This window comes from Coturnix japonica, chromosome 7, assembly GCF_054131305.1.
Source record: "Coturnix japonica strain WE chromosome 7, WE-NBRP24, whole genome shotgun sequence".
Classification (NCBI taxonomy): Eukaryota; Metazoa; Chordata; class Aves; order Galliformes; family Phasianidae; genus Coturnix; species Coturnix japonica.
This window is the reverse complement of record NC_140669.1, coordinates 31,707,504-31,733,849: the sequence shown is the minus strand read 5'-3', so window position 1 is coordinate 31,733,849 and position 26,346 is coordinate 31,707,504. Positions and strand designations below refer to the sequence as shown.

At 45.0% G+C, this 26,346-nt stretch overlaps 2 protein-coding genes across 4 annotated transcripts in view; one reads left to right on the top strand and one right to left on the bottom strand.

Annotated features, from left to right (window-relative positions):
* DRC11 (dynein regulatory complex subunit 11) overlaps nucleotides 1-14,528 on the bottom strand; it is an 81,881-nt gene extending 67,353 nt beyond the window's left edge. For both annotated transcript variants that reach the window (XM_015867813.3, XM_085552864.1), the window contains exons 1-5: nucleotides 14,387-14,528; nucleotides 7,401-7,725; nucleotides 5,708-5,821; nucleotides 3,366-3,554; nucleotides 2,588-2,659 (exon numbers count right to left, since the gene is read on the bottom strand). In XM_015867813.3, the coding sequence (XP_015723299.2) occupies nucleotides 2,588-2,659; nucleotides 3,366-3,554; nucleotides 5,708-5,821; nucleotides 7,401-7,725; nucleotides 14,387-14,397 (711 nt within the window). In that variant the 5' untranslated portion in view covers nucleotides 14,398-14,528. The remainder of the gene's footprint in view (nucleotides 1-2,587; nucleotides 2,660-3,365; nucleotides 3,555-5,707; nucleotides 5,822-7,400; nucleotides 7,726-14,386) is intronic.
* ACKR3 (atypical chemokine receptor 3) overlaps nucleotides 3,551-26,346 on the top strand; it is a 51,193-nt gene continuing 28,397 nt past the window's right edge. For both annotated transcript variants that reach the window (XM_085552872.1, XM_085552871.1), the window contains exon 1: nucleotides 3,551-5,433. The gene's annotated coding sequence lies outside the window, so the exon portion shown is untranslated. The remainder of the gene's footprint in view (nucleotides 5,434-26,346) is intronic.

Here is a 26,346-nt window from a genome sequence, read left to right as displayed (position 1 = left end):
TGAGTGCTGCTACAAAATGGAACAATCACATATTCTTTACTCTATGATTCTATGATGATTCCTTAACTGCGGTGCTTAGCAACAGGAAATTTACGAGCCAAAACCAAATAAGTGGAAGTATATACCAGTTCCAAAGCCACCACTATGGCGCACTACTTTGGCCATCAATGGTAAATTAGAGCAAGAAAATACAGGTTGGTTTGGAGAACATATGAATGTCTTCAAGACATAAGGAATGACTGGATGTTGTGTTGAGGGATGTGGTTTAGTGGGAGCTATTGGTAATAGGTGAATGGTTGGACTGGATGATCTTTTAGGTCTTTTCCAACCTTGGTGATTCTATGATTCTATAAGACAATGTGTCTTGCAGCATCCATGTAGGCAGTGTGACGACTTGGTTTGCAGCATTGGTTATGGCTGGCGGTACTGGGGCTGATAGTTAACAGCAATATGGCAGCAATGTCAGGAAGATCAGGAAATAGGGCAGGATACAGTTATCAAGATATATGTGCTTTTAGTGAGGCTTGCTTCTCTTTCCAAATTAAGCTGGTATTGCAAATTGTGATTTATCGGAGATTTAGAAAAACATGTGCTGAGGGAATCATGCTGTTTCTGCAATTAGGCTTTAATAAATAATAATAATAATGAGGCCTTACTTGTGAGCCAAGAAAAATCTCTGGAACACAGACTTCTACTCTGTCATCGAGCAAAAGAAATAGAATCAAATTCCAGAAAACAAACATAAATTTTTTTCTGAGGTAAGGTGACAGTAAAGAAAATAGCACCGAGTTAAAGGCGAAAGATTGAACTATCTTTGTCATACATATTTCCAGGCTTTAGAGATGAACGTGACTGAATTTTTCCACAAATCATTATTCAGAACTTCAATTGGTCTCGCTGTTTTTGTAAAGCACCACCCATATTTTTGAAATAACTGCAATTACAAGAGAAATGATATTTATTGTAGTGAAAGTCAGGTCTCCTTTGGGATGGACTTGGAGTAATGGATGGTTAGATCTTCTAATTTATCTCTGTCATGCAGCATTAGAAAAGCAAATTCAACATATTTACACATGAAGATCTGTGGTCATTTTTTAGAGGGCTGACATGATCATGCATCAAAGAGACTTGACCTTTGGAGCTCACTGCCTATCTATCAGTGTGAACCCATGCTTTCTTGCCGTTCACTTCCTTTGGAGAGCATGGATGGGAATGTGGCATGAAAAGTAAAAGGGAAACACAACGAGGAAATATAAAAATACCAGAAATACGAACAGATTATTTTTATTTAGAGATATTCCTCCCCTCCTTCCCTGCTTACTTTGATTTTTTTTTACTTGATAAAGAGTAATGAGTCTGAGGGCAGAACTGAAAACATCAATTCTCTTGCTCCTAACTGGAGGTCAGGAAATGAATTCAGTCCATGTGTTCGGTTTGAATTCCCTTCATCCCTATGATCAAATAGATCTTCCCATAAAATACAGTAGGTGGCTATTTATACTCTTGTGATCCGTTACTCCTTCCATTGGCCACCATGAGAGGAGTGCTTGGCTGTTATAGGATTTGATAGGAAATGACCCCTTGTTCTGAAGAAGGCATATTGTCTAATATATTTTCAGTACATTCTGAACATTTAGTCTATGCCACTTAATCTTTTATCTTAAAGAGAGGCAGAATCGGCAGGCAAGCTCTGTTTACCTATGCTGGCCATGCTTACTGTTAATGACTAGCAGATATGAAAGGCAATAATCCATAACATTTTATCTGTATTGAATTTGGTAAACAAACCAAAGGTAAAGCAAAGATGGATCCTCTGCAATGCAGGTGCCCAGAAGCAGCTTCACTTGGACTTGAAACAAGGGATGTACCACCGTAGCTGGAACTGAAGAGAGCTGCAAGGCTTGCCACGTGCTAGCACCTCATGAAAGCACCCAAAGAGTTGGGTGGTCAAGGTAAACAGTTTATCCTCCTCAGTTACTTGTTGGAAGGAAGGTGTTGGTGGGAAGAGATGTGAGTTCTGGGTTTGGGGAGATTTCTCCCTCTGTCTGCCTTGTCAGTAGGGGCACTTTCATTTCACTTTCACCCTGTGCAACCTTCCTGACCGCAGACTTCCCTATACTTTTGCAATATTTAGGTTCTCTGTTTCTACACTGACATTGCAATATGGTAATTCTAATGTCCCTTTCCCTTCTCCTGCCATAAACACACATTGGGTTGCAAAGGGTTGTGAGAAGACACTGCTCTTTTAATTCTTCAACTGTCTTGGCAGTCTGAATTAAATAATAGATAGATATAAATAATAGAATTCCCTTCCTCTGTCATGCCTGCATCGCATTCCTGGGTCAAACTCTAAACTGTCCCCTTCTGCCCTATACGTTGTACTAAGTACATGTAGCACAAGAGCATGCAGCTTAAGACAAATTGAGGTACTTCTGAGCCATCTATCATTTCTGCTTAGTTCTGTATTCCTTGGAGACTCCTTTTAAAAAGGGAAGACTCATAGAAATTAATTTCTTCTGTTAAATTACAAAAGTCTGAGGAACAAACAGGCTATGGTACTTTATATTCTCCAGACAGCACCACTTACCATCCCCAGAAATATCATTTCCTCTTCTCTCATTTTCTCTGTTTTCTTGCGCTGGATATATCCTCTCCAAACCTGAATTGTAAACAAAACTCTAATGAGATAAATGGGCCTTGTTACAGCTTCCTTTGCCACAGCAGACAGAGGAAAAAAACAAATAGAGGAAGGAAAAGCACAGTATACAATTGAAACTATTGCTCCTTAACAGGTTAGCAGCTGCTATATTCTTTAAAAAAGAAACTCCTAAGTTTGTTATCCGTTCGCATTGGCATATCTATCTTTTGGCATAACAGCATCAGGGCTCAGAAAGTGTTTAAGGACTTAGTGTGAATTCCTGTTCTCATCAGGCTGAATGATTCCAAATTACTCATGCAGAAGGAATTTATCTGGAATTTAGCAGCGATATCCCATTCTCGTTTTTCTCAAGATATGAAATGAACTCTTTCCCCAGAGACCACAGGAAAAGGCACTGGATTTCAAGGTGATGCCAGAAAGAGCAATCGAGGTCATACAAATCAGAGCAGAAAAACAACATGTAGGTTATAGAGTCATCCTGCACCATCAGAGCAAGACTGTGTCCATTGATCTCACCTCTAGGGTTATGTCTCCTTTTTTTAAGTGGCTTAAATGATGTATTTCACCTTGCTAAACACCCTGAGAGCAATCTATTCAGAGTGTTTCCCACCCTATGAGCTGTGCTGCTCTTTCTACTGCTGTTCTTCTTAATAAAACATATTGTCCCCCGCTCTCAGCAGAATTCTCGTTACATCAAAGGTCTCACCTTTTGAATGAGAGTCGCAGCGTCATCTGGATTTGGACCAGCCTGTTCCTGAACTTTTGTTTGTCTTTTTCTCTGCTCTTTAAGGTAGATTTGCTTCATGTATAATGCTCGACGCCGGCCTTGGCGAGCCCGCTCTGCGACCTGGATCGTTTTAATGGCATCTTCAAATGCCATGGCCTCAACAGGTTTCTTCAGCAGCATAGCCAAACAGGAAAGGACAAAGCAGAGAGGTTTTGTTAACTGCCTAACTCAGTTAGCAAATGAGACAGTGAATTAACCTTCAGTGGAAATCTTCTAAGACAAAACATCTCTGCTCCAAACAGCCAAGACTCTTCTTTCAGGGCTATTATGTGGTATTTTTGGAATTTGCTATCTCAAGAGACAGTTTTTCAGAGGATCTTAAGGAGAAAGTGAACCTGACATGCTGCTTCTATAGCATCCCAGGTAGGAAGATGGCAAAGCTGGGCATAGCAGAGGGAATGGATGGAAAACAAAACAGATGCTCTGGAGCACACCCCTGACCAGCGAGGAACCCCTGATGCCATAGTGGGAAACACAAATGGTTTATGCAACCTGTTAAGCATTATGCATTTGGGGGAAAAAAAGGCATGAAGAACCATATTGCTTTCTCCCAGTAAAAGAAAACTCCTTGGGCTGTGCAATGTCTGGATGCTGGATCTTTACCTCTTTTGCTGAATGAAAGGACAGGCTGATATGAGCCAACAAGACCTGGTGAGAAGGTCTGGCTTAGGAAAACTGCGTGTCAGAACAGGGCAGCTGGAGAGAACTCCTTCTCACTCCTGAGAACTCGTCAGTGCCTCATGTTCCCCAAGGAAAGGCTGAATTACTATCCTTCCCTGACATTAATCCCCCTATTGCAGACAGTTCACACTCGCTGCTATTGCGTGGAGCTCACAATATGACTTTTTCAGTGGAAATAGACAGCAGAGCAAATGGTCTGCGGAGCAGATTCCTCTGATAAACCCATCTCCTCTGATAAAACTCCACAGTTCTGCATGTACTCTCAGCTGTTTGTAATGGGGCTGCCACAGACACTCAGCAGCACGGTGCTCTGCTGCACAGCAGTCAGGATTTCCTGAGTGTACATGGCTTGCTATGATGCATACAGAAGTGCTGACAGCCTTCCAACAGTTGCAGCAGAGATGGAACCTGAGTACATACAGCACAAGGCATGGGATTTGTACTGGGTTCGTAAGAGATTGTTTTCTTCGTGTTTATTGAATGTGGTTGTGACATCCTGGCAAAGGGGACCTGGACCCTGCCAGAGCCTGGTGCTTCCAGGTGAGCTGGCTGTGTGCTGGAAAGGCTCACCTGTTAATGGCTGCCATGCTGAAAAGGGATGAGAACAGAACTGTGCGAAACAAAAAGGCTCCAAGAAGTAATGTGCTGGAACAGAGGATCTCCACATACCAACATCAGACCATCACAGAATTTACTCATACTGTGGAGGCCAGCAGGGCTGCAACTGCCCATTAAAGTAATCTAGCAGAGAGCCTGTGTTCTGCCTCTGCAGACTGCTTCTTTCTGTCCCTGGGAACCTTCCCTTGGTCCCTCTCTGTGGGATCAATGCTACCACATACCCAGCAGGGAAGCAGACTTCCCCCAGCAGCACAATTACAGCGGAGGTTTCGTTGGCTGTGGGTCTGATCAGGACCGCCTCTTATGGCTGCAGCATCTACAAACCTCAGTCTGCAGACACAGCAGCCCAGTTGTTGATTTCAGGAGGTGAGAGGGCTGCTTGCAGGCAGCGTGCCATTTCCAAGAGGTCAAAAGTATACCAAATCCACAGCAGTCTTTACCGGAGCCCTCATGTACTTCTCCATAATGACTTCTGCTCTGCCAAAACCCAATTTTCTACTCCTCCAAGCAGCTGCAGCTCAATGGCTGGACAGAAGAGACTGCAGTCATTGTTCGGAGGTTATAAACAACTGAATGCTAGCAGTTGAGCTGACTGAGTTTTGCCCATTCCAGCCAGAAACCCTGGCTCAGTAAAACTGAAGCCCACCTTGATTTCAGCAGGACTGATTATGTGATGAGAATTAACTAGGTAAATAAAGCACCTACTAAACTTGGCCCAAGCACTAGCCTTTCTCTGACGCTTGCATATGCAGGGTCAATTCAGTTCTTAAGTCTTAAGCTCGAGATGTGACTGGGTATTATTAGGCTGGAAAACTCAGTGCTACCTTCTGTTTGAGCCTCGTCTGCAAATAGACTTAACTACTGTAAAAGTACTTCTTACTTCAATGGCTCATGCTCAGACATGCATGGCTATAAGCTACAGAAGTTAAGCACTTTATTATGGAGGTATATGGCACGCTTACCTCTGTTTCCAATCCAGCACTCAACAAAATCTCATCCAGGGTTTTCTCTCTCAGCTGCAAGCCTTCCAGGTTCTCTTTAATGAAGTATTTTGGGATAGGTATTTCTGTGTCTTGCTATAGGGAGAAATAGTTGTGAGGTGCTTTTTAAAACCGAGTGAAAATCATCTTACTTATTAGCTGCACACCTTTACAAAGCAATTAAATTGGAGTGAGATTATTGAATTCTTTTGGAGTGTTAGGAAACTTGACCTCTGTTACAGCTGCCGAGCTGTTACTTTGCAATTACTTAAGGCCTAATTCAACAACAACAAATAAATCAGCCCGGTTTCTGAACCATAGCAGACCAGAAATCTTTCTTTCTATAATGGCTCAATTATATTATGAAACTGTTAAAACATTTGGCAGGGCTGCCAGTAATTTAAACATGATTTCCGTGGAATTGAATACCTCTGGCTGTGTGATCATCCCACTTCTTTTTTTAATCAGCATGAAAAATAGATCAGTTCTCCTGCATTTTTTGGAACCATTACAAGGAACCAAAGCATATAATTCAGTTTGCCTTCAGGTATTTTTATGCTGCCAGCCACTGGGATATCTCAGTTACTGCTCACAATCAGGCCTGATTAGAAGAGGTTGTCTTAATTCATTTCCATCATTAAGAAGATGTAACCAATTCGCATTTCTACCAACTCTTCTCTTACAAGAGGTGGACAGGCAGACAGAAATGCCCCCAGAAGCGAAGATGCTGCTGTGGCATAACCTGTTCTTCGTATTGTATTGAATGACAGAATGGCCTGTGTTGAAAAGGACCTCAAAGATCATCGAGTTTCAACCCCCTGCTGTGGGCAGGGTCACCAGTCACCAGACCAGGCTGCCCACAGTGAGTGGTTTGTCTGAATGCCCTTCAATACTACGACTCAGTGCAGGGATGGGGAGATGCTCTGGTAGCTGACCTGGGCTTTAATAGTCACTAATTCTGGGCTGTGACTTTTACTGAATGATGAATTCCAAGCCATAATACTGAGACTGACAGGGGCAGGGAGTACAGAGACAGCTTCTCTTCGTAATCTCTTTTTGAGGCCCAACACTGACAGATCGGACTTAAGATGTTTATCCTCACGTCAAATTTGCAGCCTTTTAGCCAACACCCAGCTCCACATGGGTTGTGTGCATCCAAATACCTTTACAATTACTCTAGTAAACGGAGTCACTGAGTGCTGGAAGGCAACCGTACAGAAATCAGAGGAAGGTGAAACTTGGCCCTGCCTCTCCTTAGCAATACAGCAAAAAGGAGAGGATACGTAGTACAAAATGTCTTCAGCTCTTTTCATTTTATTTGTACTTTTATTTTTGTAATAGCTAGTCACTTCATACCTTCCTAAAATGAAGGTGTGGCACAGGGATTTGAATTTGTGCTTGGCATGTACTAGATTCAGTTTCAAACAGTATTATGGCTGCGTATCTCAGTATAATGCTATATAGGAGGCAATTTATCTCAAGTTATAGATCCAAAAAGCAGCTGTGCTTGAAGCTTCAGCTCTTTTTCCTTTGGAGAGCTGTTACCAGTGGTACCTAAATGTGACAATAGATGGAGCTGTCTGCGAGAGAAGTAACTATCTGTTAACAGCTCATTTCTCACGCTGCTGTTAGAGCACAACCTCAAGATTTTGCTTTATAACCAAGGTAGACGTACCGGGAGAAGCTTTAGATCTTCAATGACGTTATCAATGTAATGAAACTCCGAGATCTCCAGCCCCACCATCTCTTTCTTCAGCTCCAGGATCCGGCCAATCACACCATCCAGCACTTGCCGAATGGCTGCCTTTTTTTGCTGGTGGATGATGTGGCTGTGGGCCTCCTCCAGGTGATGGAAGATCTGCAGGTAGTTGATGTAGAAAGCTGCCAGTATCCTGAATGCTTTCACATGGTCACTCTCCGCCTGGAGGAACTGTTCTCTCTCTGTCTGGAGTTGGGTGTCAAGGTCTTTCTGGACATTTGTCCATATCTTATTGTATGTGCTGATAGAAAAGAGGACACTTAATGAGACATAACAGTTAGCCAGGACTCTACACGCCTGGTATTGCAAACCATTATATTTCTAAAGGGAAAGGGCTGCATTGGTGCCAACACAAGAGTGTATCTGCACGTGCTATTTCAGAAGTGAAGAATGATTCACTTATTATTAATATATGTATGGTCCTGTTCTGCTTCACAAATTCTCTTCTAAGAGAGAAAGCTGACTTGTTTCTTAGGCCTAGAAATAAGGCTGCTTGAGCTCAATGGTTAAATCTAGACCCATCCACATGCTCAACCTGGCCATTCTTGCAGCTCTAAGAGCCTCACAGAGTAGCCTGAAAACAAAACACTCTGCCTTCATTAAGTGAGCTTTCAGAGCAGGGCTCTTGCTGTTCTGAACAGCACTTGTGTATTCATTCTGACAAGCTGGGCAGCTGTTAACTTTGCTTGTGCTTGATAATAAATGCCTAAGTTGGAGCTCTATCAGCTGATCTTATCATTCCCAACCTCAGAGTACAGAATGACCCACTTCCACTGCAGGAGAGATGGAGGGGTGACAGGACGGTGCTTCAGCCCACAGGCTCATTTGCTTAGAACATGAGCATGCAGCATAGCCAGGATGCTGACAGAGCTGCCAGGACACACCAGAGCAGTCAGCAAAAACATCAACAATCCCACCTCTGCTATTGAATTTGCTCCATTAACTTTTTCAAGTGCAAACTATACTTTTCAGCTGACCTGCGTTCGTGCAGGATGCAGCTGGTCCTGCTTTTCCTACTGCCTCTGTAGCCCACCCAGGTCTTTCCCCTTCCTTTTTTCCCTGCTTCATTTACATCCCATAGCAGCAAGTGAATCGCTGAATTGCAGCAATTAACCCAGGTGTGGGAGATAAACAAAATAAAACCAGCAGATTGGCCAAGCTGGCCACAAACAAGAGCACTATTAGGTTTGACCTCGTGGCTTGGTTGGTCGGTCAATGGGAGTTTTGTGTGCTGTCTCTGAAGCCAGTAGATGGAAGGGTGTATATTGATGAGAGTCATTAGCACAGAAGGAAACAACGTGGTATTGTACTTGCTTAGCTTTTGCCTATCCACAGGCAACTTGATAGTGGGGAGGTTATAAATCTTTGAGAAAGCTTGGCTCTGTAGGCTGTCTATGCTTCTTTATGGACAGTGGGTATCTTCAGGATAGAGCCTTTCTAATGCAGCTTATTGCATAGAGGCAACAGGTTTGTGCTGAAACAACAACTGATTCTGTAATTGTCCACTCCAAATTACACAAAGAATGTGGAGTGATTCCCCCTGCTGAGCCAGCTAATATCCAGTTTCTTTTTCTGTTTTGAATGCCTTCTTGATGGAGGTTGGGGGAAGAGAGCTGTAGCCCTTTGGAGAATGTTAATGTAAGGCAATACAAATAGGACATAATTGTTTCCATAAAGTGTTTGCTTATCAGATAAGCATTAAGATGACTGTGAGCACATTGCTACGAGCCTAATAGTAGAACTATGAAAGTTGTGTTTGCAGCTTTTATCAGTGTTGATGAGAAAATGTGGGCAAAAGGAGGAGCCAGGCTCTGAAATGAAGCATTGAAGGGCAGATGTGGAACTGCTAAATCTTCAGCTGTGGTAAGTGGATAGTTTCTATCAAGCTGTTGCTGTCAGGGTGACTTATACCCCTGGAGGGTCTGGCCCTGGAGCCTCTGTGTGGTTAGCCAGCTGCCTGGTTACAGCAGATGCTCCATGGCTGGGTGCTGCCAGCAGAAATGTAGCTTGAGTGTCTCTTTGCATGGCCCTTATTAGAATCCAGAGGGCACACATACAGCCAGTTGTTTCTCCTCCCCAAAGCAGGGTTAAAATAGTTACCTCAGGTTTTACTAGAGATGGAATGGAAGCCCTTCTGGGCTTGTTTGAAGGATCAGATGTGTATGGTGTTTATAGCCCTTTTTTGGAGGACTTGGCTCTCGAGGAGCAGCTCAATTTTGGAGGAGTGGCTGAAGAGAGTGTGCATTTGTACTATCCCTTAACAGTCACGTTTTGCTAAGTGACAAATGTGCTCAAGAGTAGCATAAAGAAGTAATGCACGTCCTCAGGATGATGCATTAAAAGCAAAGGACAGGACTCACTCTTCTTGTCTCTTAATCAGACCGTATGTGATCCTGAAACTCCTGTTTGAATCTTTCCCTGTTTGCTCAGTTTCTTTCTGCATTAAGCTGTAAACTCCCTCAAATTGCTTCCACATGCTGAAGGGGGAATACAACACAGCCTTGGGTGCGCTGGCTTTTTGTTTACCGTTACTGGTTCACCTTGAGGGTCTGCTAGGTTGCGAGCTATATATGTGTATGAGGACAACACTGCTTCAAGAATGAATTAGAGCATCTAACTAGCCTGCTCATACAGGTCATCAGCAGCACTGATTGTAGTTTTCCTACTTGAGGCATAAGTTTTAAAACCAAGAAAAGAAGTCTCTCTCTTGATCTCTGTGTATAGTCTGTGTAGAGGAAAGTAATGCTGCAAATTGTCATAGCAACTACAAAATAGGAGTGCTGTGGGGGAAATAAGGAACGCTGTAATGGGATGAGGAAAAAGCACATTAAGTGACTTAACTCCAGAGCCCCCAGAGCACTTTCTGGCAGCTCAGAGGGAAGGTCAGGCCTTTCCTCCTAGCCAGAATCCCTTCTTTTTACTCCCACAAAGTAGAAACGGGGTGTAACGCAAGTAGGTAAGAACACTCCTTTGCTGTAGCATGACTTCTAGCACAAACCCCACTTCTGCTCCAAATGAAGCCTGATCTGCATCTCAAATGAAGCTTAGAAATAAGACTTTGCATTGCCCCATTTTAATATTCCAGGGCCTTATAACTTCATGTGTCTGTTTGACCCATCTCTTATAAATAAGAAAAATCTGCTGGTGCTTAGTACAGCAAAGATTAGCCTGCCTGCTTGCCTTAAACTGGTTTTGAGACTTTAAGCACAGCCTCCTGGAAGGATTTGTGCTGAGCATGCAGACTGTCCTCAGTCCACTCTGGAGCCAGGACTGGAATCTGGCATCAGTGGGGTTGCCTTTGTGAGGTTTTATTTCTCCCCCCTTAAGTTGTCCTGTTCTTATTTAGCAGTCAAAGGGAGTGCTTTCTGTTACTCCAGGACACGGTACAGTTTGTGCTCCAACCTGTTGGCTTATGGACTCGTGTATGAGCTGCAACCAGGCTTCCTTGATACCTGGCTTTTCTAGGCTGTCCTTTGAGGGTAGAAATAGCTTTAGATCCAACCATGGAAATGCACAGTATAGTACTGCTGTATTTTTCTGATAGATGGCCAAATGTAAAGAGATGGAAGGGAAACAACTCTGAACCAGTGTCTCTCTCTGCCTAACGTAGAAGCTCCCTTGTTTAATTATACCGAGTGTTGTTCTGGCTATTTTAGATGATGTGTTTTCAACAGCAGCATAGATGCTTCAAATAACTTGAATGTCAGCTCTCCTAAAGGTGAGACTGTCCTTTATAAAAGGGAATGCAGGAAGGACCAGCAGAACTTCAGGAGCAGGGTTCCTCTGAGCACCAACTTGTGGCCACCACAGAATGGATCAAACCAGCAGGATGTTTAACTGCATCCATGGACAAGGGAAGAGCTGCTGATGTGGACTTTAGTAAGGTGTTTGACGCAGCTACCCCCATAATGTGCATAATGTGTCAGAGGGATGGGATGCCATCCAGAGAGACCTGGATAGGCTGAGCAGTGGGCACAGGTGAACATCACGAGGTTCAGCAAACCCAAATGAAAAGCCTTGCACCTGGGTTGTGGCAACCCCTGCTATAGTGCAAGCTGAGGGGTGTGAGGATGGAGCACAGCCCTGCTGAAAAAGGGAAGGGAAATGGTTTTAGTTTAGACTAAAAGAGGGGGGATTTAGGTTGAATGAGGTTTTTTGCAATAAGGGTAGTGAGGCACAGGAGCAATGTTGCCCGGAGAGGTGATGGGCATTGGAGATACTCAAGGTCAGGCTGGATGGGGCTCTGAGCACCTGATGGAGCTGTAGGTGTCCCTGTTCATTGCAGGGGAGTTGGACCACATGGCCTTTAAAGGTCCCTTCCAACTCAAATGAATGTAGGTGTGCAGTGTCACGGTGTCCGTGCAGGGCTGCAGGCGACTGAGATGTGGGCCAAGCAACAAGGAAGTGTGTGCAGGGGCCAGCCCTCAGGTCTCCTGTAGATGCTTGAGGCTTGACAGGCCAGCCATTGTGCTAAACCCTGGGCAAACAGGAGGCAGGGAAACCCTGCCCTGCAGCATTTGTAAAAATAAAGAAACAGGAGACAAAGGTTGGAGGGGAAAGTGAGGCCCCCAGAGGAAGAAAGGCTAACACAAATGCAGCTGCTTTGCTTTTCTCCATCTAAAAAGCACCAGACTTGAGCTGACTGTTGGTCTGTTCTCATCAGCAGAGTGCCTGCTCCCCCAAGACAACCTGCTCAGGTTATAGGACAGAGACAGAGATCAGCATGGCCTGTAAGAATGAAAAGAAATAGGTTTGAATGTTGTTGGAGTCAATTCCTGCTTTACAAGCATTTAGCTTGTGGTCTGGAGCAGTGCTGGTTCACGGAATGGAACCTGGTCAGGCCTTGCTCCTAATACAATGACAGCCCAATAATTGTGCCAAAATCCTTAGCTGGTGGTAAGGATGATGCTGCTAGAGACACCTTCAGCTTACTTCCCCTAGCCAGGATGTTGTACAGCATCACATATTTGGGGAACTAAAGCACAGACCTAAAGCTCAAGGCAGCTTATGCCCACACCACAGCTTACTGGTGTGGCAATGAAGTTTATTTCTCTATTAATACTAAGAAAACAGGATCAAAGGAAAGGTCTATCCAGCTGCCTATGGTTTCGTGCAGAAAGCACAGGTGCTCTATCTGGGTGCTGCTCTACCTCTGCTAAGCTCTGTGCTCATTTGAAGTTAATGCTGTCTCCTCGGTTTCTTGGTAATTGTGGCCTCTTCTTTCAACTGTTTTCTGGCACAAGCGCTGCTGGGATATTTCCACTGACAATACTTTTTCCCAAAGGAGAAAATGTCTGAGCAACACATGAGATCTTACCCTGCCTGCTCATTACAGATGAAGGGAGGCATGGGAAGGAGTTGTAGCTTTGAGTCTTAGTTATGATCGTTTTGATTCTGTCTTCCTTTTTCTCCTGCTTTAATATAAGGGGAATGACACATTGATGCTCACCAGGGGTGGAAAAAGGGGTGAAGATGAATCTGTGGATGTTTGCGAGAGAACACGATAGGAATGCCCGGGGGAAGTTAATAATTGTGGTGCTTGAATGGAATGTGAAGAATACGGCCTGGGGGGGCCACAGGGTGAACGGAGGGGAAAAAAAGAGATGTTCAACAACAGCCCGATCGCTGAATGAGCCTTGGGCCCAGCGGGGAGAGAATAGGATGTGATCACAGAATGAGAAGCAGCATCATAGTGTAACCACCTAAAGTGGAGGGAAAAAGGGGGTGAAAAGTTGCTCTGACTTTCTTTTACCCTTTCACTTCTTGGTTTTGCAACCTTAATCGTCTTTAGCTGAGCTTTGGGGGTGTAATATAAAACATGTCACTCGTCAGAAGCGCAAGTGGCGACTCTCAAATGTCTTAGATTAATATTTAACCACTGGCTTTATGTAGAAGTTCTATTTGTGAGGTGGGATTAAATGTTTAAAGCTTTTTGATTGTTTAAAGCTCCTCGGTGGCAGTGGCAAATGTCTTACAGCCGGTTAAAGCCTGGTACGAATGGGAGCGGTGCCAGGGCTCAGCTTTGAACATGTCTAGACTGGGGCTGTTAGGGCAAGTTGAGGTCAAGATCCTACCGGTCAACTAAATGGTAAGCAAATTCATAAAGGAGGAGGAAACACAGCAGGAAAACACAAACACAATAAAATCTATGCAGATCTCCCTGTTCAGGATCTGGAACAAAATGTACATCTGTATGCAAATGCTGGGGCTTGAAGTACTTTAGGAAGTGGGATGCATTGCTTCTTAATCAACCTTACAGCAGATGGAATGGGCACGCTTTCTCCTGAGTGCTACAACTGTGCTTATAAAATGTCAAGCATGTCTGCACGTGCCAACTTTCCTTTTAGCTGGCTGATGGAGCACACAGGCCCTAAGAGAACACAGCTGAGTGCTGTGAGTGTCCTGCCTATAACTTGATGTAAAGCTTATTATAATACAAGGGAACAATGTGCTTCCATGAGCTGCAGACCACACCTCCATTAAAATACTAAACTCACAGTGCCTGGAGGGTGGCAATGCTGTGAGAGCTGTGTGCAATGCAATGCTGTGCTGGTGTGTCCTCGGAGATGCAGTGCATGCAGCACAACTGCCCCGTGCTATGATCCAGCACGTCCAACTGCCTGCACGAGACATGTGCAGCTCCTCTCTGTGTTGCAGCAGCTGTTTCTCCAGATGTCGGCCTCAGACTCATGGAAAAGCCTTGTGCAGGGTGTGGCTGTACAGCATTGATATACTGCAGGCTCGGCTGTGGCTTACCAGCGTGCCTACCCCTGTGTTGGATGGGGTGACATGGCGGCTATTCCTGCTTCCACCGCTCGGCAAGTAACTGTTGGCTTCCCTTTAATTCCCTTTGCCCCAGTTACCGAAGCTCCCCACGCCTTCCACGTCCCCGTGTTACTCACTCCTGCGACATGCCGGCCGCTCCCAGGGCTCAGTGCTGTGGATGCGGTGCTGCGCTGCTCCGCTGCGGCCACGCCGTTGCCGTGGAGGCGGGACGCGGCCTGGCCGGGGCGTGGGGCGGCCCTGGGGACGGGGCCGTTGTTGTGTTCTTAATCCTCCGTTTCCTTTCTTCGCTCTTCTCTTTATGCTTTCTGTCGTTTTCCTTCTCTCTTCGTTTTTTCTCTTTTCCCCCTTTATCTCCATCTCTTTTCCTCGCCTTGCTCTTCCCCGATAATATACTTTTTTCCCAGTTGCATTCAAGCATCTCTAGTGGCTTTCTGTTGACTTACTGCTAGAAAACGACCATAACAAACAGAAAAACCCATACCCCAAAACATCCCAAACCACCCCCACACCACACACCTACTGGTGCTCTCAGTGGCTGGATGTGGCTCTGAACACCTGTTAGAGCTGTAGGTAACGCTGCTCATCACAGATGACCTTTAAGGATCCCTTCTAGCCCCAGCTATTCCATGGTTCAGTGGCACACTGCAATGCTGTAACATCACAGCCATCATTTGGGAGCCTTGGTGCTGTAAGAAGCTGGCGGTGAGAGCTGTACAGCTGTTTCATTTCCTTGCAGACAATGGCTCAAGCTGCTTGCATTGCATGGTGGTGAAGCTGGAGTCTTTGGGGGGGGGGGGGAAAGTAGTTGGGTTTTAATTTATTGCATGTATACAGAATGAGGAGCATCCATTACAGGACATTAAAGGCTGCCTCCTTTAAGGGGGGTGGGGGAGAAAAGCTGGGAAGAGATGATTACAGAACATCATTTTGGGGGCAAAAAATGCACTCCTCCATGGAGCGGGTGGGGAACGAAAAGAGAAAGAAGCTTAGGACAATGAGCATTTGCCAGAAAGCACATTTTTGGCCATAAATCTCTGCATGTCTGTGTTCCTTTACTTCTTTTCTTTTTCTTTCTTCTTGAAGCCCTCGCTCATATAATTAGGTGACAATCTTGGCTATAGGGTTTTTTTTTTAAATCAAGTTCCTTGCTCCTCTGGTTTTGGAGAAAAGCTTGGAAATGTAAGCCTTAAAGAACCAAGATGGTAATAAAAGGCCTCTAAGACATATTGGTGTTCAGGCAGAGCGATGGCTGTGCCTGTCTCTTGGTTTTGGTGGTTTGGTTCCTGTTCCTTCTTTTCCTTATTTATTTATTCATTCTGTTAGGGGTTGTGTAAAATCAGTTTGTTATTAGCAGTGTCCATTTGAATGCAGTTCTTCATGCTGGTGTGATTTCCATCAGAAATCTGCCTTCTGACTGTCTTGGATTCTCACCCATTTACAGGTTGGGAATTCTCCACAGCGATGGCTTTGAGAGTGCTTTGCTCTCATTGAGCGCCTTCATCAAGGTCACTGGTCTGGATGGGAACCTTATGTTTTCATTGCCATTAACGTGGGCATTTGGACGGAGCTTTTTTGCTGAGCTATTTTTTTCAGCCAAGGGTTTTACCCACAGAGTCCCTGCAGTACCGTTTCCATAAGTGCATGTGGTTTTAAGGAGTGATTTGGCCATAACCCCTAAGCAATATACCTTTTCCCATCGGCCTCAAAATACCTTCCATTATTTTGCTTGGTTCCCAGGTCTCCAAGAGAAAGTAAAAAAGCACTTATGATTCAATAAGTAAGTTCAAGAACCAGAGTCCTAATAGGAAATGGCTTTAGTTCTTGTGCTCCACAATGTGCTGCTCAAAGATAGCTTCTTAAATTAATAGCTGTGCAACCCATTGCATGTGCTTAAGACTTAAAGGTGTGAAGCTTTTAGCTTTGTAGCTGATGAGAGTAGCATTCAGCTGAGAGTAAATTATTGATTTAGGGTAAGAAAATACACGTTTGTGATGAGAGGGATTGAGATATTCTGTATGTGAGATATTCTGTTTTGCTGTAGATTTCCTATTGAATCCTTGAGCTTTCATGTGAACATTTGAAGTGAAATGGCACAGGTTTGCCTGGGCTGTTCTGACAGTGCTTTCCTCAAATGATTGCCCCGAGGTGTATCTTCTGCTGTGGCTGTATCTCCACCTGGGGCTGTCTCAGCTGCTCCCCATCCCCTTCTCCAGGCTTTCTTCTCCCTTTCCTTCCTTCATCTCCCATCTTGTCTCTTCCCCTGGAGCTGCCGCAGCCTGCTTTCATGTTTTATGCCTCTTTCCCAGCTTCCTTCATGTCGTGTGAGCTGGGAGCCTTCTGGGGTAGGGCAGGTCCTCCTCTCTGATCCATTTCTGCAGGAGAGATCTGGGTGCGTACCGAGCTGCCATTGAAGTCCATCCGAGCATCGACAATCAGTCAGCGCTGTGAAGTGTCTCAGTCTTTTCCAGTTTGGAATCATGCTTCTCCAGCAATTCCTCCAGGCAGCTGGCTGATACCTCTGGATCCTACCAGAGATTAAAGGGATTTGTAGCTGTTATTCCACTCGTTGTGTATTTTCACGCAGTGTTGATAGAGACTTGCTTGTCCCCATCACGCCGCATTAAAACATAAAGCTGTGTTATTTAATCTACCCGGCAGGGATAGGTGATGGTTTTTCTACGGCGCATTCTTTTTGGCATCAGTAATTCCTTAGGCTCTTGCAAATGCAAGCTTAAAAATTCTGCTGCCTTGGAAACTAGGTGCCATCATTTTTTTCAAAGAAAAAAACCTTTTATTAGAAGCTTAATAGGCGACTAGTGAGCTTACGGGAGGGTAACTTAAAAACGGAGGGCCTTGTTCCTCTAAATTCAGGTCTCTGGCAAAGAGCTTAGTACACCTGTCTCTTATTGAGTAGAGGCTTAACGTGAAGCGAGGAACATAATAGAAAAAAATGTTATGCCTTTGCAACTCCTATTTCAAAGCGTTTCCAGAGCTCTGGATTGTGCCTCGGGGTGCAGTGCTGAGGGAGGAGTGCTTTCATGCATGTTGTTGCCCCGGGGAGCGTGCATCACGATGGGATATGGTCAAAAAGGCATTTTTCAACAATGTGAAGGGTGGTGGAAGGGGCCTTGGGTGAGGCTGGGGCTGGGAAGGAGTGCTGGGAGGATGCGTGTTGCTGAATGCCACAGCCACCTTCCCCTGCAGTCCTGCCCTAAGCACTGATGAATTCCCAGCTGCAGAGGGCTCAACAGAACCCTCTTGGAAGAGGTGGTGGCTGTGTGTCCAGTGGGGATTGTCCCCAGATGTGGACCTGGCTGTCATTCAGCTGCGTGGCGCAGCTGTGAGCCTGCAAAATGAGAAGTAGGATCTCTTACGGTCAAGCCTGGGGAACTGTTGGTCCAGGTTTTCATGCAGGTAGAGGTTTGGTTTCTCTTTTGGCTCTGATGGTGTGAAGGGGCTCTGGACAGCATTCCCCTGCACCATGGAGGCTATACCCAGCTCCAGGACTGAGTTCTAGCTCACAGCAATGTGTTTTCTGATATCTAGGAGAAATGACACTGCCAGTAAGGCAGTGGGGCCAGTTCATTTAGTTGTGTGATGAGCCTCTGAGCTGTTTGCCAGCTAGCGTTAACCACCATCTACAGGAGGTTTGCTGCTTACTTCAAGGCTAAGTGATAGGGTTTTGTCAGTAGTCAAGTCTATTAGACTTTGATATAGCACCAGCGTGTTCATCAGGCCTGAGCACAGCACGTGGAGGAGGAGGACTGGAGCAGAATTAGAAGGTATAAAGTTCAATTCTAATTTGAAGAATTTTCCTCTACCACTTAAATGTGGGAAATGTTCCTGTGGTTTCAGGTATAAAATGTCATACTTCATAAGGAGTGTGCGTTTTAAATCTCAGCCAGATATTAAATGCCATGCCACACTCCACTTCTCTCTTTGTTAAAAAGTAAAACCCCAAACCATGTCTCATGGAATGATGTTGTTCAATAAAATTAAAGCTTTCGAAAGAGCCACTTCAAATAGTGCCAGCTCTCTTATCACTAGGAAACATCTGGTAGTGTATTGATTTAATTCTGTATTGACAACTGTTCATCGGCATTCGGCCTTTTAATTATTGATGATGTTGTTCTTCAGGTTGTCTACTAGAACAAATCTTGCCGTCGATAACAGACCAACCATTAACGTACACCAGATGTTTTTTGGTGAGAAAAGAACAGAAAAAGGGGTTGGGCTCGGGCCTCTGGTGATTATCCAAGTAATTTGTTAGCAGAGGTTTTAGGAAACTAGTTGGCTTTAATGTTTGGCTTCAGCCAGCAGATTTTAAATGAATTAATGCAAACTCTGTCAAGCTATAATCGCTTAGGAGGGGAAAGGTCACTTCTTTTCTGGAAAACAAATATTGGAAATAAGTAGCATTTCTTTTGGTTGTGTAATTTGAAGATGTATTCAATATCAAATGTGAAATGGCACTTCTGGACGGACGTGTGGCTCCTCTCGCCATTTACTCACTCCAGAAGCTCACTAGCCAGCAGTTTTAAATGTTATGTATGTATGTCTGTGATGTGAAAGTTAAATAAGAACCTATGAACTCCATATCTGATACTTTCATTTGTTGGTCACCCTTCTCCAAGTGAGAGGCAGTAAATGGGGCTGAACTCACCTTGGGGGGGGACAATGCTTTCTGATGTAGTTATCAATCTAGTTTTGTTCCACTCTGTCCCAAACACTTACAGATGGAATTTCTTCGCAACCTTTATTGAGAGAGAGCTCAGAAAATCTTACATGCTTTATTATTTCTAGGCTTTTTATTTAGCATATAGTGTTTATTTTCTTATGAGCCAAAGTATCTGTTGGACGTTGACCCTCTGCATCACCTTCTCTTAATTTTGCTTGTTGTTCTTGGATTTCAGAAATAATCACGGCAAATATCCATGACTTGTTTCTTGGGGTGGCCTCTGATTATGGAGAGGCAGAACTGCTGCTATAGGAAGGAAAGCTCTGCTTCTCGTGGAGGGCTTCAGAAGAGCTGAAATGGGATTTAGGAGGTAACGACAGTTTGTACGCGTCTCTCAGTCCCTGTGAATGACATAAGTGTAATTTTTAGCAGCTGTCTCAGTGACATTTTTTGCAGCTGAAAGCCCAAATGTGGGTGGTTTGCAGGGAAAACGCAGTGAGCTCTTTAGAGACCTCATGGGTAGGATGTTTGGCAGTTTCTGAAGCTGTTCCAGTGATGTTGGACTCAACATGCCTCATCCCATCCTTGGCCTAACAGCTCATGCAGAGAAAGCAGCAGACAGTTGGTATTTTCTGGTGGCTGCAGTTGTAGGGATGGTTTGGAGGCCTCAGGAAAGAGATCCCTGTATTTCATGCTGGGTGAGGCACCAAGCTGCTCCCATCTTTAAGCTGCTTGTGGTTGTTTCAGTTTCTGTTTTTCATAGGATCATAGAATGGGTTGGGGTTGGAAGGGACCTCAAGGGTCATCAAGCTCCAACCCCCCATCTTCAGCTTTATTTCTCTCCCTCAAGTTTTAGCATGCATTTCCTCATTGCTTTTGCTGCCAAGGGAAGAAAAGGCCAAGCCCAAATTCTGAAGTATTTTCCAGAGCCAAAAAGGATTTTATGATTCTGATGGAAAAATGACAAAAAGTTTGACTTTTAGCACTAGATACATCTACACATTGTGTTCCTTTCACTTGCACAAGCTATTATCCGTTCCCTTTATCTGCATTTATTGTCTGTGGGGTTGTAGTTGACCTGAGTCAGTGTGTCTCATGCTGTCTAAAACAGGCAGGGGATGCTGTGTTGCTGGCGTCCTGGAGAGCCCTGGCTTGGAGAGAGCTTGGAACAGTGAAAAGCTGCTCGCTTTCCATCAAAAGAGGGAGAAAAAGGTCAAAGATGTAGGTCATTTCCGTGGTCAGTTCATCAGTGTGCTGCTTTGATGACTCATGTGAAAAAGTATCTGTTTTACCCAGTTGAGGGAATTAAGTAATTATATATATTTGCAATGAGCTATTAAAGTGAATTTATGGGGCAGCAGCCTTGGCTTCAGCTGTCCTATGGAGATGGAGATGTAAAGACCGCTGGAAAATGGCTCATATAGGGCAAGACATGAATATGACTAATGGACCTTTATGGTGGAGCTGGTGTTTTGTGGGATGACCAGGGTAGAGAAGACATCTCAACCTTATAAGGGTCACATCTGGATCAGTAAGATCCCCTTCCAGACACACCATCAGAGTGAAGGGAAGCGTTTGGGCTCTGGGACTTGTTGTCTTTAAAGCCAGCAACTGAAGATGAAGTGGATCTAAAAGAGAAGGGGCTATGAGCCATCTGTTTTAGCAGTTCCTCACCCAGAAGAGGAGCTGATCTCTTATTTGTGCACGTAGGCTGTTGTTTCAGTGTGTTTTGTTTTGTTTTCCCTCCCACTCTCCAGTAAAGCACCTGCTGTGTTAATCCTCTTTGATTCATCTCAGTAGTAAGGAAGTCAGACTCCCTGGGAGGCCGGGCAGCCCAACTCTCATCTCTTCAGGTTTCTGTGGGGGAGCTCTGGCTAGCATGGTTTGAAGGCTTCCAGAAATGAAACCCTGTTAAAGCAGGGAGCATATGAGGAGAGAGGAGGCTATAAGGGTGAATGCTTTCTAATTTTGCCAGGTGTAATCATGACCTGAGCTGAGAAATGTTAGTCTAGAAATGGGGAAATGCCTTGGAGCTTCCAAAGCCATTGCTCCCCATCCTCAACAACTCCTTTTGCATTCCTGTTTTGGATACTGAAGGCTGGACAGCCAGTGCCACCTATGGAGGGAAGGAGATACCTCCAGGTAGGTTGCACTGTGTCCCCTCTAAGCAGAGGAAGAGTCTTTTTCACTCTGCTGGCCGTGAGGATCCAAGCACAGGTGCTGAAGGCTAAGATGGATGAGCAGCTTCCACGATCCCTCCCCCATAATTGCCCATCTCTTTGTGTTTAGGCTCTAGGGACATTACAGTCGGTACATGTCGACTGAATTTCCAGCTGGAGTGTCCCAGAGAGCTTCAACTTGATAGGCTGTGTGGAGGAAGCAAAAACAGCTTATAACCAGCTAATCCATGAGTCACGGTAAGAGCTCAAGGGTTAATATCCTACCTAGGAACAATGCAAACTGAGTGCACGGTGCCCAGTCCCTTTTGCATTGCACGTGCGTCACTTCTGCATGGAAATGAGTGTGAAACCTTTTATTTTTTTCCCCTCCTCGTGCTATTAATAAAGCTGTGCAGTGTGAGAGAAAAATGAATAACAAGAGGCTGTAGTTTTTAGGTGCCTCGACAGGATGTTTTCTTGATTATCCTGTTTCTTGTAAACACTGGGATGGCTTTTGTAGCCCAGATGTAAAAGGCAGCCCTGGCTTCATTGTTCTAACACCTGCTGTCCTTTAAAACGCACCCAGCACGACCCATTGATAAAATTCAGGCTCAGAAACCTGCAGCAGCAGACTGAGCTCCGGTAGATAGCTCAAAAAAAACCAAACCTTTGAGAATCTGACATCCGCCCGATTTCTTTTTCCCCCCATTCTATTTGATTTGGAGCGGGGAGGGGAAGGGAAGCTCAAGATTATTTTTTCCCTGCTCTCCTGTTCCCACAATAGCAATAAAAAACAATGCTTTCTGGCTCCAGGGTGGTAAATGGTGAGAAATAACCACAATAGTGCAGCGCAAGGGAGGGAGCCGGATTTATGAATGAAACTGGTGACGGTGATTTTATTTCCAGGCCTGTCTCTGCTTTCGGTATGATGAGATGAAATAAAAAAGCCAGAGAGAAAACAGCTCCTAACTATTGCAGTCAGGAGAAAAGCAGAGCATAGGTTTGAATGCTACCAGTCCTTATAGGGGAGGGGTGAATGTTAGACTTTCAGTACCATACACACCCTCCTTTTGACAGACAACTGTGTGATGGTGGAGAGGGTTTATGTACCTTATGTTTACACACTGGAATGTTTCTCTAGGTAGGACTCAAGCCTGCTGTGCAGGGAGAACCACTTTAAAACATGTCCTAGAGCTATATTTCCTTGAGCCTCCTCTCATACAGGAGCTCCATCCCATTTGCCTGAGCTTGCATTTGTACTTGAACTGCAGTTTGCACTGTTGATGAAGAAACCTGTGTGCTTCATGCGTGGAACTTGGATCTGCATCCCTGCAGATGCTTCCAGCATGAGATGTAATTGCTATAAAAGCTGTCCTATAGCTATATGGGTTGTAGTGGAAATGGTAAGACACAGCTTAAAGCAGTGATTGAGCACCTGGTGGGATGGTGGGGCCAACCCAGGGGAGCTCAGGTGCACGCAATGTACCTGAGTTATTGGAAGGGATGGAGCCGGGATCCAACCCTTCCCAGGCCTCATTTAAGGGCTGGCAGTGGAGGTGAGACCATCTTTTGCTGGAGATCCCTGTCTACTGGAGGCCTTTTATAGGTGAGCAGGTTCTTTCCTTTGTTTCTGTGTCCATGGCTGTTGTATTTGGGCTTGTCCTTACTTGGTGTAGCTTAGAATGTTGCTACCTTGCTATTATTGCTGTGCTTTATCGCATTACATGGGTATAACTCTAAATGTCACTAGGGCTTGACCTGGCAGCTCCTGTGGCAGAGTGGCAGGGTTGTGATGATGTGGAATGCCAAGCTGCTTCCTATAGCAGTGTTAGTTGCTGGGTGGGGCTGCACACTTTCAATATTGGATTTCATGGGCCCAAGCACAAGGTTCAGTCTCAACATCTTCCATTAGCTTGTGCCCCTTGCTCACCTTGGTTAGTGAGGTATTGCTTTTTTGCACTGTGTCATGTGCTATGGGGAGAAGGCGACCTGACAAGGCTTTGGAGCAAGACATTGAGGGCTTTGTGTTCAATTAGGACAAACAAGAGGGTGGTTCAGCAGCATCTTGTGAAAGACGAGATCGTTTTCTGCAGTGCTTTTCAGAGCAGGAGTGATTGTCCTTACGTTGAGGTCACTCGCGTGCTTCTTTGCTCCTCATGCACCATCCACCTGTGCTGCACAAGCAGAGGAGGCATGCTGCTATTTATTTACTGCCCCTATGGGCAGGGGATTAGACCAGATGGTCTCCAAAGGTCCCCTCCAACCTGAGTGACCGTATACTTATCATGCTGAGAGAATGAGATGCTAACACTGATTCCTTCCTCATTTCATATGGTAGAATTTCAGTGCTTTCCTATGTCTGTATGAACCATGGAAAATGCATCAGTTGTTTTTTTTTTTTGCTTGTAGAGAGAGGGGTTGCTTAATAACCCTCTGGAGGCAGTGAAAGCTGCTAGATATTCTTACAAAGAATCCCAGTATGGTTCTAAGGAAGCATTTTTATTTCCTATAAGTGTTTTGCTTTTACAGTCTGCCTTCCAGAAACCCTTTTTGCCCATGAAAATCAGACTAGTGATTTCTAAATTGGGTGAAAGGTGGGGGATGAACATCCGTGACTGGCAAGTTGCCTTTCAAGAGATTCTGAGCAAAACAGAAGCCTTTTTGAAGTGGTTTGCTGTAATTGCATGTATTTTTTTTTTCCCCTTTCTTCCTGTTAATACTGTTTGCAGTTCGTTTCTTGGGCACACCTACCAGCATTTTGTTTGTGGTTACAGGCAGCGTAGGAAGCCAGAAGGCCAACAAGAGGCAAGGGGGGTTTTAAAACCTTATTGCTTAGGATGCTGCTAACGAGATGTTGCTTTTATTCCTTCCTACCATCAAGGTGTGATGTAGCATTGGTCGAGGCAAGGAGGGATATGAAAGAAATGGGAATAACAGATTCCACGCTGTAATACTCTCCAATTAAGGATCCAGACTGTGGGCAGCATGAAAAACTTTGTTTAGTCTGCAGTCAGTAGCTGATGGCTGCTCCTCATTTGTGCTCCAGGCACCAAACTGGAAAGCTGGGTCTCCTTCACAGGGGATTTCAGCTGGTGCCATTTACAGCATTGGAATACAGCTGCGGTGCACTGGTGGTGTGAAGCCAGAGCCTCAAATGAGGGGAAGTGTGTGCTGGAAGCTCCTCTCAGCATCAGCGGAACAGAGCCGTGCTGATGGCTGCAGGGATGCTTATTTTGGTAGCTGGGTTTTAGTACCTGCTGCTGTTTCTGGAACATTCTTGGCCCCACGGCTGTGCTGGTGGAGCTGTTTGTGGGACCTTGGGATGAACTGGATGAGGATTAAGGAAGCTTAAAGGTGGCTTTGGCCCAGAGAGGGCATCTCCATTTGTCACAAGATGGAGGCTGTAGAACGGGTGAACCTGCGTGCTTCATGGGGATGGGAGGGCAAGCTGAGGCCATCCTGTCTCCCTGTTGCTGTGTGCAGTGTGGCAGGTTGCTATCAGCTCCTTGGATTTTGGCTCTTGGAAGCTATGGCTGGGTTAAATGTGGTTGTCTCGCTGCCTTGCTTGCCCCGTGAGCGAGGTTCTGCTTTCAATTAGAGCCCAGAGTTTGAGTCTACTGGCACGGCAAAAACGCAAATCCATGAGTATAATTGTGGGGATTAAGTGGGAAAAGCAAGCAACAAATGTTGGGACTAATTTGAAAAACGTTCTGGTGTTTGCTTAACCTCATGCATTCCTGCTTTTTTTTAACCCTCCAAATCTAATTTTGCACACAGTTAACCTTTTTTTTTCTTTTTTGAGAGGCAACATTGCTACAATGGATTTCTGTCTTTCCACAGGCTGCTATGGAGTGGAGCTGACAGCTCCTCATAACAGTGTGTTTCTGTACAGGTTGAGCAGGAGGAGGCATGAACCATGTGGAAGATGTTTTGGTTGGGCTGGTCAACTGCTTTCTAGATGATGTGATGCTATGGGCTGATTTATTCCAATATTAAGCATAGAGATCTCAGTACCTGGGATGCTTCCCTGCAAGTAGGGCAAGAGGAGGCAGAGCCACACTGAAGGCAGCTTAATGGGAGCTTTAGGGTGTCTGTCTGGCCACATAGCACTTCCACCAGCTATTAGAGCAGCAATTAGTTCTGGTTTGGGCTCTTTAAAATGCGCTGGTAAAAGCTCTGTTCATCTTTCAGTACAGGTTTTGGACTCTATCAGGACCTGAATGACTTGGATGGTGTGACGGGCCCCATAGATGGACTTGTGGGGCTGAGGCTCCCTTGCCCAGCCCTTCAGCTCCCTGTGGCTCTGATAGGGGTTTAGCTGGGTAAGAATCATAGTCGTAGAGCCATTCAGGCTGGATAAAATCACTAGTTCCATCTAGTCTAACCATCAACCCATCACCCCTGTGAACCATATCTCTCAGTGCCACAAAAAGCAGCCCTGATCCAAACCTCCTTGAATACCATTTTCCCTCTGACTTGGGTTTTTGCCCACAGTTTCCATTCAGACTTTGCCTCTGGGCAATCTGAGGCACTATGCAGCCTGAGCACAGAAAGGCAGCTCGTGTCCTTAAGGGCTCACACGTCAAGCACATGGGCTTTGGCTGCGAACCCAGAGATTAGCCAGCAGCATATGGTCCCTAAGAGGTGTGGCTTGTATTGCTAAAAGCGCCTGGAAAACTGGAAACCAAAGGGATTTTGCTTTTTTTTTTTCCCCCTTCCCTCCTGCAAAAATTCCTGTCAGTGTGAGATGTAATAAAAGAATTCAGAGCAGTTCCACAAAAAGTGGGAGGGAAAAGGGAGTCCCTTTTTGGCCACAGCTGTACAGGGAGTGGTGCCTATGTTTTCTACCCTTAACAGCCCTCTTCCAGGATCACTATGATGTTGTGGACTGATCCATGGCTGTCGTGGGGCTGTATTTCTTTTTACAACCTTGTGTTTCCACGTTCTTAAGTTTCAGCATGTGTTTGAGTCCTGTCCTGAATGGAGACCATCACAAGCTTTTGCTGAAGTGCTTTCCTGAAGCAGGGCCAAAGGCTGTGGAAGTTCTCTTGCCTTTTCTGCTGTGCTTATACTTGCTGTGGCTGGCTGGGTATCTGCTGCAAGAAAAAAGCATCCCTTTATTGAGTTACAGCTGGCTAAGTGACTGAGAGTAGGCAGGTTAGGAGAGCGTGCATATCTGACCGTGTCCTCTCTCTTGTTTCTATGATCCTAATTCTGCTCTAAATTAATTCTTTTGTTT